Source organism: Sorghum bicolor, chromosome 4 (assembly GCF_000003195.3).
Source record: "Sorghum bicolor cultivar BTx623 chromosome 4, Sorghum_bicolor_NCBIv3, whole genome shotgun sequence".
NCBI lineage: Eukaryota > Viridiplantae > Streptophyta > Magnoliopsida > Poales > Poaceae > Sorghum > Sorghum bicolor.
In genome coordinates, this window is record NC_012873.2 from 60,483,882 (window position 1) to 60,501,312 (window position 17,431).

Here is a 17,431-nt window from a genome sequence, read left to right on the forward strand (position 1 = left end):
CTTATTCTCTGTCCTAAAAATTAGTGGATTTTCAGTTGTCCTAAGTCAAACAATGCTAAGTATGACAAAGTTCATATTTACCATATAAAATGAGCACTGTTAGATACATTATGAAATGTATTTTCATAATATCTTTGATATGGTACATGTTATTACTTTTGTCTACAAACTTGGTTAAATTTAGAATGGTTTGACTAAGGACAACTGAAAATCCATTATATTGCAAGGCCGAGGGAATACAAGGTCACAATGCAGTGTACTCTGGTAATCAGGATTGCTTTCTAGAAACCATGGACATGTGTAATGGCCTTTCATAGAACCACAGGGTTCTTTATATATTAAAGGGGACATGACAATTGGAGATCTTAAAATGAAATATTGCTCTTCGGAGACAACAGGAAGCGACAGATCCCTGTGTTAAAGAATTAATAAAAGATCAAGAGCACAGCTTTTCATGGTCCACTAGTGTTATACATCATATCATAGTGTCACGTATAAACTACATATAGCTCAGCTCAGCTATTTTCAAAGCATGACCATGATCATACAGCTCAGCTATTTTCAAAAGCAATTAGGAAAAGTATCCAACTGCTTAGTTCATGTCAATATCATAACAGACCAGTACAGTAAAAACAATAGACAACATAATCCATTCATGTTGTTATCCCTACAGCAATGTTAACAAGGAACTTGGTTTAAAACAACTATCTGGATTTTGTTAGCACACTCGCAGAGGATCAAATTGAATTGTCTACTGTACTGGGGGTGCAGTTAGACAACAATTCACCTGTAATCACTTCATAATAAACATATAATATCACAAAGGGATTATTTGGTTAGATTCATCAAATAATTCACAAATCACTAATTGCTATAAGAGAGTCATGCAGTAGGTAAGCTAAAACGAGATGGTATCTGATCAATAATACATCAATTGGAGTTAACTTGTCTAAGTTTCAAGAAACCTCACTTATATTCAACAGAAGACAAAAATAACATGTTCAAACAGGATACAAGCAAATCTTATTTGCCAATTTCAGACAAAGAATAACCAAGGCATGATAGAAACATGGTACTTCTGAACATAGATAAGTACAAAGGTGAATTCGAACAGAGGATACAGCAAGTGGAAGAAGACCGTACTACTAACAAAATGGTCTAGTTTTTGATAGAGATATGAGTCTTAAGATATCCAAATGAATTTCTGGTTTAAAATTGATACTAAAGCTGATTGCAGAAGAATTTGTGATACTCCACATCATCTAAATGTTTATGAGATGTTAGATCATCATATCAGGATCTTGCAAAGTCAGCCAGCATGATAGGATGAGTCAATTGTTACAACAATTTACAATACTGGTTGAGGACAACATGCAACGACCTCGTTGCAAATATAGTAGATTTTAGATGTCTAACTAGATAATTAGACAATTGTCACAAAGGATAATAGTATGAGTACTGTTAAACTATTGAAAGATTATTATAACCATTTTTTTCCAAATCACTTCAATCAAGGTAATCCTCGCAATAAAGCACAGGTTGTTCTCTAGTTGGCTGCCATTATCGTATTTGATACGCTGTTATTTCCAGTTTACTCTATTTGACATATTGTAAGAAACTATTTAATCCACTTCACATAAGTCAAACCTGAACAAAACATCCGATCACATTGGAGTTCTGAACTAAGCACATAACTAGATTGCCAATCACAAAGGTATCAAACCACAGATCATTCTGATCTCAGTATCAATTAAATCAGCCACAGTATTCTTCTAGCATAAGGCCATAATACGCCCTTGCCAAATCACAATGAATCCAAAACACAGTTCAGTGGCAAGAGGAAAGTAGCAATAAAGAATTTGTAGCCAAGTTATTAACAAACAGGATATCAACATGGAGCTGGTTCATTTAAAAGGAAGATGCTAAATTTTACCAATTTGGTTCGATAGGCTGAAGAGTAATATCATTGTAATAGAAATATACCATGCAATCACATTGTAATCTCTCTCGTGTACAATCACCAAAACTAAGCCCGATCCAAACATCCAAAAGCTCCAAAATGTCATAGTTCTTCCTAGTCTACTTGAATATGACCAGCGCTTTTTTATTCCTCAGATCCTGAAAACTAAATATCATTCCCGCAGAGATCTGAACTTAAAATCATCGCATCAACACCGCAGCAACTGACGCGACAGACACCCCAAGAGCGCAAGCGATGGCCATCACCCGCGTCCGGAGCAGCATGAGGTTAACGTTCTTCGTAGCCTGGAGGCACAGAGTGAGCACCTGCAGCCTCGCGTTGGCCTCCATCTTTTGGAAGAAGGCGATGGGCTTGATGGCGCGGCGCAGCACCAGGGCGACCGCGAAGGGGAACGCGAACGCCGCCACGCCCTGCACCGCCGCGGCGGAACCGACACCGAGCGGAGGGGCACCGTAGGCGATCCACGCGCCGGCGGCGAGGTGCGCCCCTCCGAGGAGCGCGAGCGAGCCGCTGAGGCGCTGCACGGTGCGGCGGAGCGCGTCGAGCTCCCGCCGCGTCTCGTCGGCCAGCGGCGACGTGTCGCGCTCCACCGTGGGGCCCTCGATCTCCTGGTGCCGCATCTCATCCGGCGACACGGGCGCGGATGGGGCGCCCTGGCTGGACTCTGACGGCGTGGAGGAGGGGTTGGGGCTGGGGTTTGAGGACGCGGAGAAGAAGCGGCGGCCCGGATTCAGGAGGACGAAGGGGTCGCGGCCGTGGGCGAATGTCTTATGGGTGGGGAGGTGCGCGGCGGCGGCCGCAGCCGTTGGGCTCAGGAGGCGGCGGGAGAGGTGTGAGAGCGCCATCGGAGCCTGACGAGGAAAGGTCTCGCGGCGGGCGCTGCCGTCTGCTCGCCTGATTCGGATTTCTGAGAAGTCGTCGTCTCCCGTAGTCCGGTTTCCCAAGTCAAGAGTCAAGGCGTAATCCTGGAAGACGTTTGCTCCCCTCGTATGCGTAAACGCCTTGAACTCGGAAACCGCTAGGGACACGGGGGGACGGAGCACGTGCCGTGCGCACCACTCACGCTCGCCGGCAGGTTCGAGCTGCCTTCCTCTCCAATCCAGCGGCGGCCGCACGGCTCGGCCTCGGTCCTACAAAAACCACCTCTCCTCCTCCACTTCCCCCTTTCCTACCTTCTTCTCCGCTTCCGCTTCCGCTTCCGCTTCCGCTTCAAACCCTCGCCGCAAGAAAGAAAGAAAGAAAGAAGAGGTCAATCAAATCAAGTCGCACCAAAACCTCCCGACCCCACAAGGCCAAGCCCATCGCCATGGTGGTGTACACGCAGGAGCATGTGTACCGGCACCCGTGGGACCGGGTGACGGCGGCGGCGTGGCGCAAGTTCACGGACCCGGCCTCCCGGACGGCGCTCTCCCACGTCGCCGACGTCCACACCCTCCACCGCCGCCTCGACTCCGACACGGGCCGCCTCCACGCCGCGCGCTCCATCACCGTGCGGTCCCCGCCGCTCCCTTTCGTCCTCCGCCGCCTCCTCCCGTCCGCCGCGTCGTCCCCAAACGGCGCCGCGCTCTGCCACTGCGTCGAGACCTCGCTCGTGGACGCCCAGCGCCGCGCCATGGACGTCGTCGTGCGCAACGTCAGCCTCCGGGGCCTCATCGAGGTCGAGGAGCGCGCCTCCTACAGGCCCCACCCGGACCGGCCCGACGACTGGACGCAGTTCAGGCAGGAGACCACGATCCGGTGCCGCCCGCTCGCGGCCCTCGCCGCCGTCGCTGAGAAGGTCGAGACCCGGTGCGCCGAGAGGTTCCTGCAGAATAGCGCCAAGGGGAGGGAGGTCGTCGAGCGGATCTGCCGGTACCTCGAGGCCGAGTCCGCCGGTGCCGCGCCCTCCGTAATCTGATCCGCCCTGATCTGGTTTGCGCATCCTTACTTGATCCGAACGGATCCAAAGGGTTCCTCGATCTGTGCTGTCTGCGCACGGAGAAATCGAACCCCGCCTGCTAGGCGATTGTTTTTACTTTGTTTCATTTCTTGTGTATGATGAAATGATGAGCTGAATTCGGAATAGAATAAAGCTTGTGGCCATAGACTTGTTTCTTCTGTTGACTGTGGAACCGTTTTAACCCCCTGATTTTGATCATGCGCCTTGCCAAATTGTAATCTGCCAATAATTTTAGAAAGATTATATTCTGCCATGAAATCACTGGTGTTTATTGTGCTATTTTGATTGACTGAATGGTTAATGTTCATGCTTTTATTGATTAGATTTAGGAGGTGTCCTTATTCATAGAAAATGTGAGGTCATTGTTCTGTTGATTTTTCAAGCTGGTAACTAGTTCTGTAGTTCAGACTGTCCCCATGATTGATTGGTAAGAATAGTATATGGCATTGTGAAGTACAGTGTTTTTCCTTGACAGTTGAATTGCACCATTTGAGTTCCATATCTTGTACAAAGTATCTATTTTATGGTAAGAACCCCGTTTGGCTTTTTGTCATAGACTTTGGTAATTCTTATGTCTGTGGAACCATTTTGACAACCTCCTCCCCCCTCCCAATTTAGATATTGCATAAGCTATAAATGTCGGGGCTTTGGTCTATTCAAAGCCATGTCTACAGAAAACAGAAAGTCTAGCAGTGTGTCATTCTTGAAGCTGGGCACGTACTGTTTAATGGTAGATACCCTGCATAGCTTTTGTCATAGACTTTGGTAATTCTTTTATCTGTAGAACCATTTTGACAACCTCCCTCTCCCCCTCCCCCTCCAACTTTATGCTTGCTCTTGTAAATTTGAGATATTGCATAAGCTATATATATCGGTGCTTTGATCTATTCAAGGCCACGTCTGGAGAAACCAGAATGTAAACCAATGTGTCATTCTTGAACCTGCGCACAGTAGTTTTGTCTCCTTTGTGCATTTGGTTTATTGGTAAGAATGGCATGGCATATATTGTGAATAGTATTGCTTTCTAATATTACAAATCTACAGTGTAATATATCATAAGTCTCTCCATGGTTTTCTAAGTCATGTATCTATTAACTACCATAAGATTAACCTTCTGTTGCTTCCTGGTACCATGGATTCCCTGGGTTATGAACTTAGATATTATATAGGCTGCTTGTGTTTAGTGGATGAGTAGTTGGGTTCAACTACAGTTATAATCTACTCAGTTGGCATAAATTGAGTTGATGTAAGCCACTAAGCCAGTCATAGCTTAAGTGACTTTAATAATACCTCTTCCAACTAACCCATTATGTGATGCTCTTAATTTCAAACAAACTTCATTAGGTCTGTGTTTTCAATCATGTACAGTCTTTAATAAGTATGGAGTCTCTCTGGCGGCATGGATTTCACTTTGGTACAGTCTTTAATAAGTATGGAGTCTCTCTGGCGGCATGGATTTCACTTTGATGCTGTCTTGTAACCACATTTGTACTTCGTAGACCATGCCACTGCATCCCCTTGTATGATGTATCTTTACGACTTTACCTAAAGCTCCAACTTTCTTCTTGCTGTTTATCTTACTCCATGTATCATGAAGATACTTTAAATGATTTTATTCACCATCTTTCAGAGCATAATTCTTTAATCTTTACTACAAAGTAACAATGTGGTTGTGGGCAACTGCTAGTTCAGAAATCTGGAATTGTTTAGGCTGCCCTTATAATCTTATTCATTTGGCAGGAAATTGTGAAACAAAACATGCTGGCTTCTTACCACTGTAGTCAACTGGTTTTGACTCTTTCAGATTATGAAATATGTGTGGTCTATGCTTGTTTAGAATTTCTTATTAGCAATATTTGACCCTGGCAACAATTTTTCAAGAGGCTGTGATCTGAAATTCGGACCACTGCTTTATTATCCCAGGGACTGCTGCTTTGTTTTCACACTGATATGTATCAACTTCTATTACCTTACAGCTTGTTTAGTTCCTAAAAATTTTCAAGATTCCCCATTACATCGAATCTTGCGGCACATGAAGGTGCATTAAATATACAAGAAAACAAAAACTAATTGCACAGTTCATCTGTAAATCGTGAGACGAATCTTTTAAGCCTAGTTACTCTATGATTGGACAATATTTGTCAAATAAAAATGAAAGTGCTACAGTGTCGAAATCAAAAAAAATACAAACTGAACAAGGCCTTAAATGATTGGCCACTGTTATCAACATTTGTGAACTGGTTTTGTGCGATAAACAGTTGTAAAATAAAGTAATTTCTGCGGTTGTAAATTGTAACTGTCAATGCTTCCTTGCTGCCTTTGGCTTTCCTTTTTTTTTTTTTGACAACATGCTGCCTTTGGCTTTGGCGGATTATTGCAATGACTGAGGCTCCCTGGTATGTGCAGATGTGATTAGGTTATTGCCTGAGGCTCTCTGGTATCTGCTGATGTGATCAGGGTATTGCCGTTTGCGGTCTTGAGCTTTGAATAACCTTTTATTTTCTGATTCTGAAGACCGGGACGACGGGACTGAAACTTGGCTTCGCTGATATTTTTCAGTAGCTATAATATTTTTCAGTAGTCGTTTTGTCTATCGAATATTATCAGTTGCTGTTGCTTGTTACAATAGTTGTTACATGACCCAACACTGCCAGGGTGACAGGGTCACAACACACTGCGCTTTCTTTTTGGCTTCGGAGGAGCTGCAATTCGATTAGGCCCTGTTTGGTAATCAGGGAATGATAACCTGGAAAAAATCCAGTTGGAACAGATAATTTGTATAAGCAGGTAAACCTGGAATGGTTCCAGGTTACCTTAGGCTTTGTTCGTTTGAAGCCAGGAACAGTCTGGTCCGTCTGGAACCGACCCGGAACGGTTCGATAATTCGTACTGACCTGGAACTAATCCTAACCTGGAATGACGCCTAACCGAACAGCGCCTTAGTCAGTTTGCATTTGTGGTTGCTGATGATTATAGGGCACAAAAATCTGGTCGTGTTTTGACTATTTTGACTTGTTTAGCACTACTTTAGTAGTACCTTTTAGCGGACGAATAATTTTTTTTCTTTTACAACAAATCAGCATCAGCTACCGAAAGTGCTAAAGTGTTACACAGTTATTGTGTTAGGTTGATGGCAACACGGCAGCTATCTGGAACTGAACTGAGCTATCGAAGTCAAACTGAAAATCTGAAATCACCATCAACCAGCCAAGAGAGGCGATTCGGGAAAATAAATTAAAATAGAAGTCGAGGGTCTGCCTAGATGGGCCTAATTCAGTACACATGGGTTGGGCATGTATGTTCGCGGGGAGGCCCAAAACCTTAGGTAGCCCTAATTCGCGCCGCTATATAAGGGGTCGAGTCTGGCGGCAGCGGTTAGGGTTTATCTTCCGCCGCAACCTCCCTCGAGCCCGAGCAAAGGAGAAAAGCGGACGCGGCGCCGGCGGCGGAGCGGAGATGGCGGAGAGGAAGCGCGGCGCCGGCACCCGCAAGGATGAGGTGGTAACCCGCGAGTACACCATCAACCTCCACAAGCGCCTCCACGGATGGTATTGCCCCCAACCGTCTCTTCCATTCTCTAGCTTTCAGGTATCTGCAAAGTAGATCCGGTAGATCCACTTGTTGGAGAGCATAGCGTAGTTCTATAGCTGCTCTAGGCTTGTATGTGAGATGCTGGTGCGGAGGGTTGCGGCCTGTGAGCACTATGTGGGCTTGCGAATGGTTGATACACCTGATTGGAACAAGTATCCTTTACCAGCTAGAGTACAGTCGGGATCACCTGACCGAGCGGGAATAGCTTCTAGTTCATCTTGCTCTTGTATCTGATCCCACATTCATCTCGCGTTTGACTTCTTGATTTGCTGTGTGAGTTGTGGCAAGTCATTTTGTTTTGTGGGTGCCGTTCCATTAGGTGTTACTCGGGTATAGTCAGGTGTCTGCCTTATTTCTTTGGCTGAACACAGTTACATGCCCGGGAGATGTAATCTGCTCATCGTTACACGTATTGCTTGTTGTTATGCTACTATGTGTTCCATTTGGGCAGTATATTTTTCCTCGCATAATAGGTATTCCATTTGTAGTTTCATTGGGCTCTAGTATTTATTCCAAGATGTATGATACAGTAATATGTTTTGCATTGTCCGGTCATAGTCAGGTATCTGTCTTATACAATGGTTGATACAGTTACATGACTGGTACATAGATGTCACTCATCGTTACTCATGTTGCCTTCCTTTGCTATCATGTGTTACATCTGAGTGCTACATCCATTTATAAGTGCTCTATACTGCTCTTTATATTTTTGCCCACTATATTTTAGAAATAGTGAAAGACCATGTGACCCGATAATATGGCTGCAATGTATTGTCCGGACATAGTCAGGTATCTGTCGAATGCAATGCTGTGGTTGATACAGTTACATGTCCGGTAGAAAGATGTCATTCATCGTTACACATGTTGCCTTGACATGCTGTCATGTGTTCCATTTGGGTGCTACATGGATATTGGAGAAGTACAAATCTTAATGTTCCATTTTATTATTTGTTGAATCTCTTTCAGTCTTTTGAACACTCAATTTTATCATATGCTGTATTGCAAATCAGGCTTAAATTGATCTGTCAGTTTAATGATCACTAATCAATCTACAATTGTATACAGCACCTTCAAGAAGAAGGCCCCAAATGCCATCAAGGAGATCAGGAAGTTTGCTCAGAAGGCCATGGGTACTACAGATGTCAGGATTGATGTGAAGCTCAACAAGCACATCTGGAGCAGTGGTATCCGTAGTGTGCCGAGGCGAGTCCGTGTCAGAATTGCCCGCAAGAGGAACGACGAGGAAGATGCTAAGGAGGAACTCTACTCCCTGGTCACAGTTGCTGAGATCCCTCCGGAGGGTCTCAAAGGTTTGGGAACTAAGGTTGTTGAGGATGAGGATTAAGTCCTCGATGGTTCAATTGTCTAGCACTTAATGGATACCATGAGAGCAAATTTAAGAATGCTGCTTCAGATTATTGTTATCTACTGCCGATGACTTATGTAATAGAAGATTCGAGACTTTGCTCCTTTCAAGTGCTTGAAATTTTGACTACTTTGCTATGTCTGGTATCTACCCCGTACATTGCATTCTAAATATACCCTGCCTTTCTGTCTGTCAATCTCTGCTTGTACATGGCCATCTGTGATTTGAATTCTTGGTGCACGAAAGTTAGTTTGGCTGCCTGTTTGTGCAATCTGTGTTTATGCCATTCTTCCTAAATCACCTGTTTGTCGGAAGCGTCACTACTTGTTACAAGCAAATAGTAATGCCATAACAGGTGTCTCATGCTATGGCCAAGCATTCCTGTTTGCTGGTCTCTAAAGTCGTGGCTTAAAATTATGTTGGTTGATTTATTATGAGAAAAACATTATTGGTCGGTAGAAAAAAAACACTATTGGTTGACGTGAACGGAGAAATAAGAACATGTTATGTTCTGATGATTAATTGCCAGACATGAACATTGATCTGATGATCCACGGCCAGACGAATTAACATCTGATCTGATCCTCGCAAAAACATAATAGGAAGACAAAAAAACATGAACATATATTTGTCCTTGTATAAAGAATTAATACAGCTGTAAGGAAGCTTTTAAATTGTCAAAAAAAAACCGCCAAAAATCATGGCACATTTAGATGGGGTCTTTGAGCAGAACAAGGGCATATGCTTATCACTCCTTAGCAATGAATCTGTGAGAGAAGTGAAATGAACTGTAAGATCTAAATAATAACTGAGGCAACAAAGTAACTATAGCAGAATAGCAGAACTTCCCATATCTCATTCTTGATAACTTGATTATTGAATAGTGACGTATGAATTTCATTCAAAGAAAAAAAATGACATGGTAATGTTGTCAATTCCTATTAGCACAGAATATTGCTGCATCTGAAGTTCTGAACCTTGCAACAACTCTAGGAAGCAGAACAGAAACACTCGTGTAACACCGCAATGCTATATATTGACACATGAGTTTGGCAAAGGATGACAACATCTCAATTGCTGACTCTATAGCTTGAAATAAAATCTTAAGACATCAGTCACCATATGTGACAGTATGTTGGGATGCATTTTTAGTGGTACAAGAGTTACTCCCTAGTCCCTAGGGTCACAACTCTATATATGAAAGGATGTTGGGATAATGGGATGCATGTCTAGTGGTACATGAGTTACTCCCTACGGTCACAAATGATATTTTACACAGCTAGTTAGACCTGCAATTAGCTACGATTACCTATTGGAAATGTTAACTATGTCTGACGTTTTTGCGTAGCCCATTGTTTGCAATGGCAAATAGACAATTCTTTCTGCCGGTATTATAATGGTAAACTAACAAGAAGCTTAGGGCTGGGCGGCTGGCCATATTTAGATGGTCAAAACTGATTAACAATTATCTCCTGTAATTAAAGTGCATATATATAAAATATATATATGTGACTGTACTACACCAAACATCTTCGGAAGGTCATCTTCCATCGCCAACTAGTGTAGCTCTTCAGACAGAGCTACCTGCAGCAAACCAAGCTGACTACAGATAAGAAATGTGATGCACTTACTGTTTGGAGTGTTTGTACTTTTAGTTCAAGTGCATTTGAGTCTTGTAGGCTTAAATCTAGATCCACCTAAGACACTACTAAAAACTAAAATGCCAGTTTATTTGCCAACGAACCACTACAGCATTTCGTTCAGCACTTAATCAGAGGAGTAATTTCAATGCATAGTAAGTACCTCTTGATCAGTCGATCGGAACTCAGAAGTAGACGGCCATCTGAACACCCTTCTCCACGAATCCGCACTTGGCGTAGTAGGCACGCAGCTCGGGGGTGCAGTCGAGGATGACCTTGTAGCAGCCGGCTTCCCTGGCGATCTCCACGAGGCGGCGCACGATGCGGAGCCCGAGACCGCTGCCGCGCGCGGCGGCATCGACCACCACGTCCTCCACGTGCCCCACCTTGCCGCCGCCTCGCAGGAACTTACGCTCCACGAAGAGGCACCCTGTCGCGAGGATCCGCCGGTCCGAGGCGGAGGGGTCCTCGGCCACAAGGATAGCGTGGTCGTCGCCCTGCGCCGCGAGCTCGGCGAAGCGCGTGGCGAACTCGGATGCGGTGAGGTCCGGACAGGCGGAGAGCTGGGAGAGAAGGGCAACGAAACCCCTCTCGTGGTCGGAAAGCTCTAGGCGACGGATGTGGATGGAATCGTTAGTTTCGCCGGCGGCGGCGGATTCCGGCGAGGTGGATGCCATTTGGGTCCGCAAGCTGCTTCCTTTTTTTGGGTTGGGCCGAGGGGAACAGGTTTGGGAATCTTCTGTTTGTGTGAGTTTTTGATACTTTATTGCGCTTCACTCTCACAACTACAATATCAAACTCTTCGTTCTATCTGTTGTTTTGTGGGGGGTTTGGATTATAAGGAACAAAATGTGTATTCAACCGATCTTTTTGATCTTTGGGGGTCGTCAAAAGGGGTTTTTAACAAACTTTTTTTTTTTTGCTCTCTTACAAAAACAGATATTATTTTTGAAGGCGGGGCGATGTAAGTTTCTGGAGGATTTGCTGGGAAGAATGAAATCCTGGCTACTGAACTTTTGGCAACGAACTGAAACAGAAAGGAGTTGAAAAGACATAGGAATAGAAAAAACCATAAGAATAGAATTGGTGCATAGTGGCAAAATAGAGAAGAGGAAAAACGCGGAAAACAGCAAGGAAGAGGTGTTTAGAACATAGGAGTTCATAACAAGGGAATCATAAAATATATGAACGATAAAGGATCATTATTAGTGTCTAACGATAATATGTTAGTTGTACAGTTTATCTATATTTCTTGAACGTGGAGCCATTGGCACCCATGGACTCAAACCATGATGGTTCATCGTTCAATAAAGTTGTAGTCCACTCATAAGTCTTTTTTCTCTTCCTATTGCTAGCATAGATAAGCTCCACTTTTCTCTCTCTTTATTAGCACAAAATCAACAACGGTCTTCATGAAAAAAAAGAATAAAAACATGAGAACTAACTGTATACATTTTTCCTGTGTTTTGTTCATGCAAGAGAGTCGTTCCTTAGGAACGGAAGTTGAAATTCCTTTATTTCAAACGACAAACTACAAAGCTTTTCACAAGAATGAATTCTTCTAGATTTCCTTTGGAAATCCTTGGATCCAAACACGGGCGAGGGTCTGATCTTAATGAGATGGTTTTAGATTCTTCATGTGCTCATACAAGTAGTTGTTGTAGATGTTTGCAGAGAAGTTGGAGTTTTTCTAGGGGTGACGGCAATTTGCTGATGTAAGGAAATATGACTTCATATGGTTTCTAATGTGTCAGAGATATCAACCTTCACTCTTGTATGAGCTTTAAACAAATGACCTTTCATGTCGTTAAGAAGTGTCAACAAGCATTTTCTAGCGTCGTTGTCGGGGATGGATTTTAAACTCCATTCTTAGTAGCGACGTTAGAAATGTCAACAAGCATTTCTAGTGCCGTTGTTGGGGATGGGGTTTTAAACTCCTTTCTTAATAGCGATGTTAGAAATATCAACATTCTGCTACTCAATGGGGTGGGGATGCTTGTAACACCAAAAAATTTGATTTCGGATTAATAGGATTTAATTTGATTTAATTAAGTATTTTTGTGAGCATTTAAAGTTAGCACTTAAATAATTTTGTGGAAAATAAAATTTATCATAAGCTTAGTAACATGATTTTGTGCATTCATGCTGGGACATATTTTATTTTGTAATGTTTGCCTCTGGCTTGGATTTATTTGCATTCAAAATCTTATTTGGAAAATGTTTTGGAAAATAAAAAACAGAAAAAAAAGGTGAAAACAAACTCCCCCCCCCCCCCCCCCGCGGCCCAACATGCGCATCCTTTCCCTCACCCCGCGTGCGGCCCACTCCTCCCCCGGCCCGCTTCCCTTTCCCCCCACCGCACCGCAGCGGCCCAAACGGCCTAGGCAGGCGCGCTCCCTCTCCTCTCTCACCGCCAACCGGGCCCCGCGCGTCAGTCTCCCCTATCCCACCTTCCTTCTTCTTCCCAGCCGAGTCGCGAGCAGGGGAAGCTTCCTTCCCGAGCCAAAACCGTAATCCCGCGATCCCTTGCCTTTTTCGAGGAATCAAACCTCTATAAAGTTCCTAAGCACCCCGAGGGACCCCTTTCGCACCCACGGAGTTCTATCCGAGCCCTAGCCGTCGCGTTCTTCGGAGTTTGGATCTCGCCGTGAACTCCTACCGCCGCCGCGCGCAACTGCTCCTTCCCGGGCCGAGCCGACCTCCGTGGTGAGCTCGCCATTTCCTTCTCTTCACTCCAGTGCCTTCGGTGTTGTTTTTGGTGAACCGCAGCGTCGCTTTGGTGAACTCCGGCGAGGAGCTTGACGCCGGCAATGGAAATCAGCCGCGGCCGCTCCTGTTCCGGCGAGGAGGCCGGCCAGCCCCGCCCAGATCGAATACCAGCCATCCGTTTGCGAATCGACGATCGTGATTAAAAGATACCCCTTCGGGGTGAAAACTCTTAAAGAGACCCTCGGTTTCCTCTTATTTAAACCCGCGGTCCTGGCGCCCTGGAGGAGTTTACGCTTTCCAGTTTCAAAAGCGTATTTCTGCCGGCTGAGTTTCAAAGGCGCTTTCAGAAATTACAGAATTGCCACTAGATTTGTTTTGCTTATAAAATGCTCATTTTAACTCCGTTTTTGTCCATTCAAATTCCGTTGGATTCGTATTTACGATATCTACATGTTAGAAATATTAGTTTACTGTTTTAAAACTTTTTAATTTCCTGGTTCTATTTAATTAATTATTTCTCTATAGGAAATCTTAGAAAATTCATAACTTCTACGTTTTAATTCCGATTTTCGTGAACTTTATGTTTATGTGATCGTAGCGCTGCGTAGAATATTTTGATAAACTTTTATATTTGTTTTACTATTGTTTGGTGTATTGTTCTAATTATAGCTTGTTTGCTCCGTGTATGATTGTCTACATTGGATTGCGTGTTGTTGATTGATGATCGGGGTTAGACGGTGGGCCGTACGTTGGTGATCAAGGTCAAGCTTTTGAAGATCAGCAGCAGGCTCAGGAGAGCTTTGATCAAGACAAGTATAACTTGGGATCATCGTTGTTACCTATTCACTATTAACTACACATATATATCATATGCATGCTATCACCTTGTTGACCTTAGCAAAATCATAGATGATTGTTACCTGTATTCCTTGATACCTACTTGATATGCATTTGGTGTAGATGTGCTAGTGCTTGATATAATCCATGATCTTGTAAGATAATTAATAGCTATGCAATGAACGTTAAATGATGACAAATAACTATATGAGATCTTGTCTGTAAGTGATCACCGGGACAACAGTGCAACCATGAGGGCTATAATGGCTCTGGCTTTAGCTCAGTATGAAGAACTTTTCTAGCTTGTTAGAGGTTACTCGAAAGAGCGGAGGGGCTGAACCGTTTTGGGTATAGTGCGAGCCCCTGTCCTTATGTGTATAGGCTGCGCGTCATTGTGCCATTTGGAAGGGGGGTATATATATCTGCGCGCAAAGGAAACCTTGCGGCCCTAACATGTTAGACGAACTTTTGAAAAGCTTCATAGTGATCCCTGCCGACCTTCCTTGGTAGTGGGTTAAGAGGTCGACGGGCCTCGGGCGAAAGGGTAAATCATGACTCATGGGTAAAGATGTACAACCTCTGCAGAGTGTAAAACTGGTATACTAGCCGTGCTCACGGTTATGAGCGGCCTTGGGGGTTCTTGCTGCGCCGACGATGAGCTTATTAAGTTGTTATGTTCATTTGATTATCGTTTATGCTAAGAATTAATTATGCTTACATTTGATCATGTGATTAATGGATTATTTATGCTACCTTGACCATTGCTACTTAATCATGAATATGCTATCCACTATTAAAAGCTAAATGCAGTCAAACCAGTGTCAGCTATTTGAGCCTCATGAACCCCTGGTTATACTTGTTGAGTACGATATGTGCTCACTCTTGCAATTTTCCAACACCTCAGGATATGATAATGAAGATGACTGGAATGAGGATTATCGTTATGAGTACTAGGTTTGGAGTCAACCAGTCAACAGTGTCCCTGTGTGGAGCTTCCGTCGAGAGCGTTGTTTACTTTATGCACCTCAGGATATGATAATGAAGATGACTGGAATGAGGATTATCGTTATGAGTACTAGGTTTGGAGTCAACCAGTCAACAGTGTCCCTGTGTGGAGCTTCCGTCGAGAGCGTTGTTTACTTTATGCTATCATCTTTGTATAAGACTATGTGATACATTATATTCCGCTATGTAATAAACACTGCAATGGTAAATTTGAGATTTGTCTACTTATGTGTGCGACTGTTTCTGGGGCACATATGAGTCTTTTATGCATCCTATTTTGTTCTTAAAATATGGGTGTGACAATGCTCAACTGGTGGCATAAAAGAAACTCTACTAGGGAAGGAGGACATCGAAGACCACCATGAGTTTGAGCTAGAGACAAGCAGTGAAGATAAAAAAAACTAGATCTTTATATCACGAAAGGTGAGAATAGATGAGCAGCAATGCCTTTGGCATGGAACCCTCAAGTTGAATGATGATGGGGCGTTCAAAGAGTCTAATGCAAACGAGGGATAGGGTACATGACGCAAAGTTGTTTTTGCCCTCAAGGGCCTATGCCCCCATATTCTTGTGCCATTGGATGCACATGGGAATGTGTGTCTCTCCTGAACATGCATCCATATGTACATCCAATAGTGATGCACATAGGAGCATATACTATTCAGGACAAATTTTCTACATCTAACTGCATGATCAGAGATGACATTAGAGGGGTTATTCAGAAAGGCTTAGGACATTTGAATTTTTCATATAACTCGATGCCTATGAAGTTGGTGGCCTAAATAGAATGGGTTAATGTTACAGTACATATAGGCGTCAACAACATCATGCTAGAGAAAGGATGTACAACAAGTGGTATGGGCTTTGCAAGGAGATGACTTCAGACTATCGATGTTGAGTGGCCTTGTGTACGAACCGAAGGAGCTATTAGCAGAGAACTTTGTGTCTTCCCAAGTGTAATATATTCCACATGAATGAAATCATATAGCACATGAGCTAGTTGCTCTAGAAAGCAAGCCCAATAACTCCTTACCTTCCATGTTAGCCAGAGTGACAAATTGTATCATGTACATGATGTCAAACGATTTATTGACATGGTCGAGTAATGAAATTCTCAATTCATATAAAAAATAAAAACAATGGACTATAACGGTGCGCTATAGTGGCTAAGTAGAACATTTCGCTAAATGGTAATTTATAACACTAATAAAAAACAAATGGTGTTAAAAAATTAATTTCATAGCAGAACATGTATTAGGATCACGTATATAAATAACGGGCTATAGTTTACCATCACAATAATTTTTCACTAAACAACCTATAACATTTTGTGAAAAGTACTACTCAGTCAATAATATTGTGGTGACTCTGTTGATAACACTCCCTATATTTTTTTGAGGGAATCCCTATGGTTATTTTCAATCCATTATTTCTTGCCACGGTCTTTAAAACTTTCTAAAATAAAAAGGGGGAATTTGGTTGTATATAGCCAAAAGACCATTTTCAGGACCAGCAAAAGATATTTATCACGTAAAATACCATTCGAAGAATAATCCATTAATTTAAATAAAAAATCTTGTTTCATCACATTTGCAGTTACCCCTATCAGTCCGTTGAAAATCAAAGTAACACCTTCTTGCATCTGGCCACGACTTGTTGTTTGTGGCTCTGATGCCTTAGCTTTGCGTCTTTCATGGGTGGGCATCCCTCTTTGCGACCTCGATGTGGCACAAGAGGGAGGAGGACATAGTGCTTGGTGCTTGTCATTGGCGTGCTCTTCGCAATCAGAAGCATCACCAGTGGGGACTTGCTAGTGTGATTGTCATTGTTCAAGGAGGTCCTTCTCTTTGTTGTCGTGGCTATTGTGCGCGCGTGTGTGTGTGGATGAGGACAACGACCTCGGGCTCTTCACTAGGGAGGCTGAAGCTACCCTGCCAATGTGCCACTAAGGAGGACGATACCATAGAGTTGGATGTGCGGCACACATTGTTGGTGTGAGGCTCAACGAAGACATGCGTCACAAGGGACTCCACGCATGCAAATCGAATGTGGTTCTCTCCACATCTAAGTTGGAGGGATTGGCGTCAAGCCATCAAATGGTCTCTATAGAGGGCAGAGGCATTCAGTTCTCAGAGAACTCCATTCGATGTAGTCATGGTAGCATCATATAGCTAAATTGTTCATGACTACAGTAGTAGCATAGTGTACGACGAAAGGTCTAGTGTGAGATCAAACCTATGTTGCTCCTAGGCCAAGCACATCGCTTCGTCCACCCAAGTGATAGATTTGCATCTAGGAGTCGGTGGGATTAGATGGTGGACCAACAAGTGATGAATGAAGAAGAGAAAGATGTATCCTCAACT

At 43.5% G+C, this 17,431-nt stretch overlaps 4 protein-coding genes across 4 annotated transcripts; 2 read left to right on the forward strand and 2 right to left on the reverse strand.

The window, feature by feature from the left end:
* Nucleotides 1,852-2,960, reverse strand: LOC8077728. Its single transcript, XM_002454339.2, has one exon. The coding sequence runs from the start codon at nt 2,824-2,826 to the stop codon at nt 2,161-2,163; it is 666 nt and encodes a 221-aa protein (XP_002454384.1). The 5' UTR covers nt 2,827-2,960; the 3' UTR covers nt 1,852-2,160.
* On the forward strand, nt 3,103-9,073 carry LOC8077729 (PRELI domain containing protein 3A). Its single transcript, XM_002452600.2, has 2 exons — nt 3,103-7,468; nt 8,577-9,073. Exon 1 carries the CDS (start codon nt 3,288-3,290, stop codon nt 3,876-3,878), a length of 591 nt encoding a protein of 196 aa, XP_002452645.2. The 5' UTR covers nt 3,103-3,287; the 3' UTR covers nt 3,879-7,468; nt 8,577-9,073.
* LOC110429509 (60S ribosomal protein L31) lies at nt 7,377-8,856 on the forward strand. Its single transcript, XM_021459592.1, has 2 exons — nt 7,377-7,468; nt 8,577-8,856. The coding sequence occupies exons 1-2, from the start codon at nt 7,377-7,379 to the stop codon at nt 8,854-8,856; spliced, it is 372 nt and encodes a 123-aa protein (XP_021315267.1).
* On the reverse strand, nt 9,457-11,357 carry LOC8077730 (probable glucosamine 6-phosphate N-acetyltransferase 2). Its single transcript, XM_002454340.2, has 2 exons — nt 10,681-11,357; nt 9,457-9,644 (listed from the first exon to the last, which is right to left on the reverse strand). Exon 1 carries the CDS (start codon nt 11,192-11,194, stop codon nt 10,703-10,705), a length of 492 nt encoding a protein of 163 aa, XP_002454385.1. The 5' UTR covers nt 11,195-11,357; the 3' UTR covers nt 9,457-9,644; nt 10,681-10,702.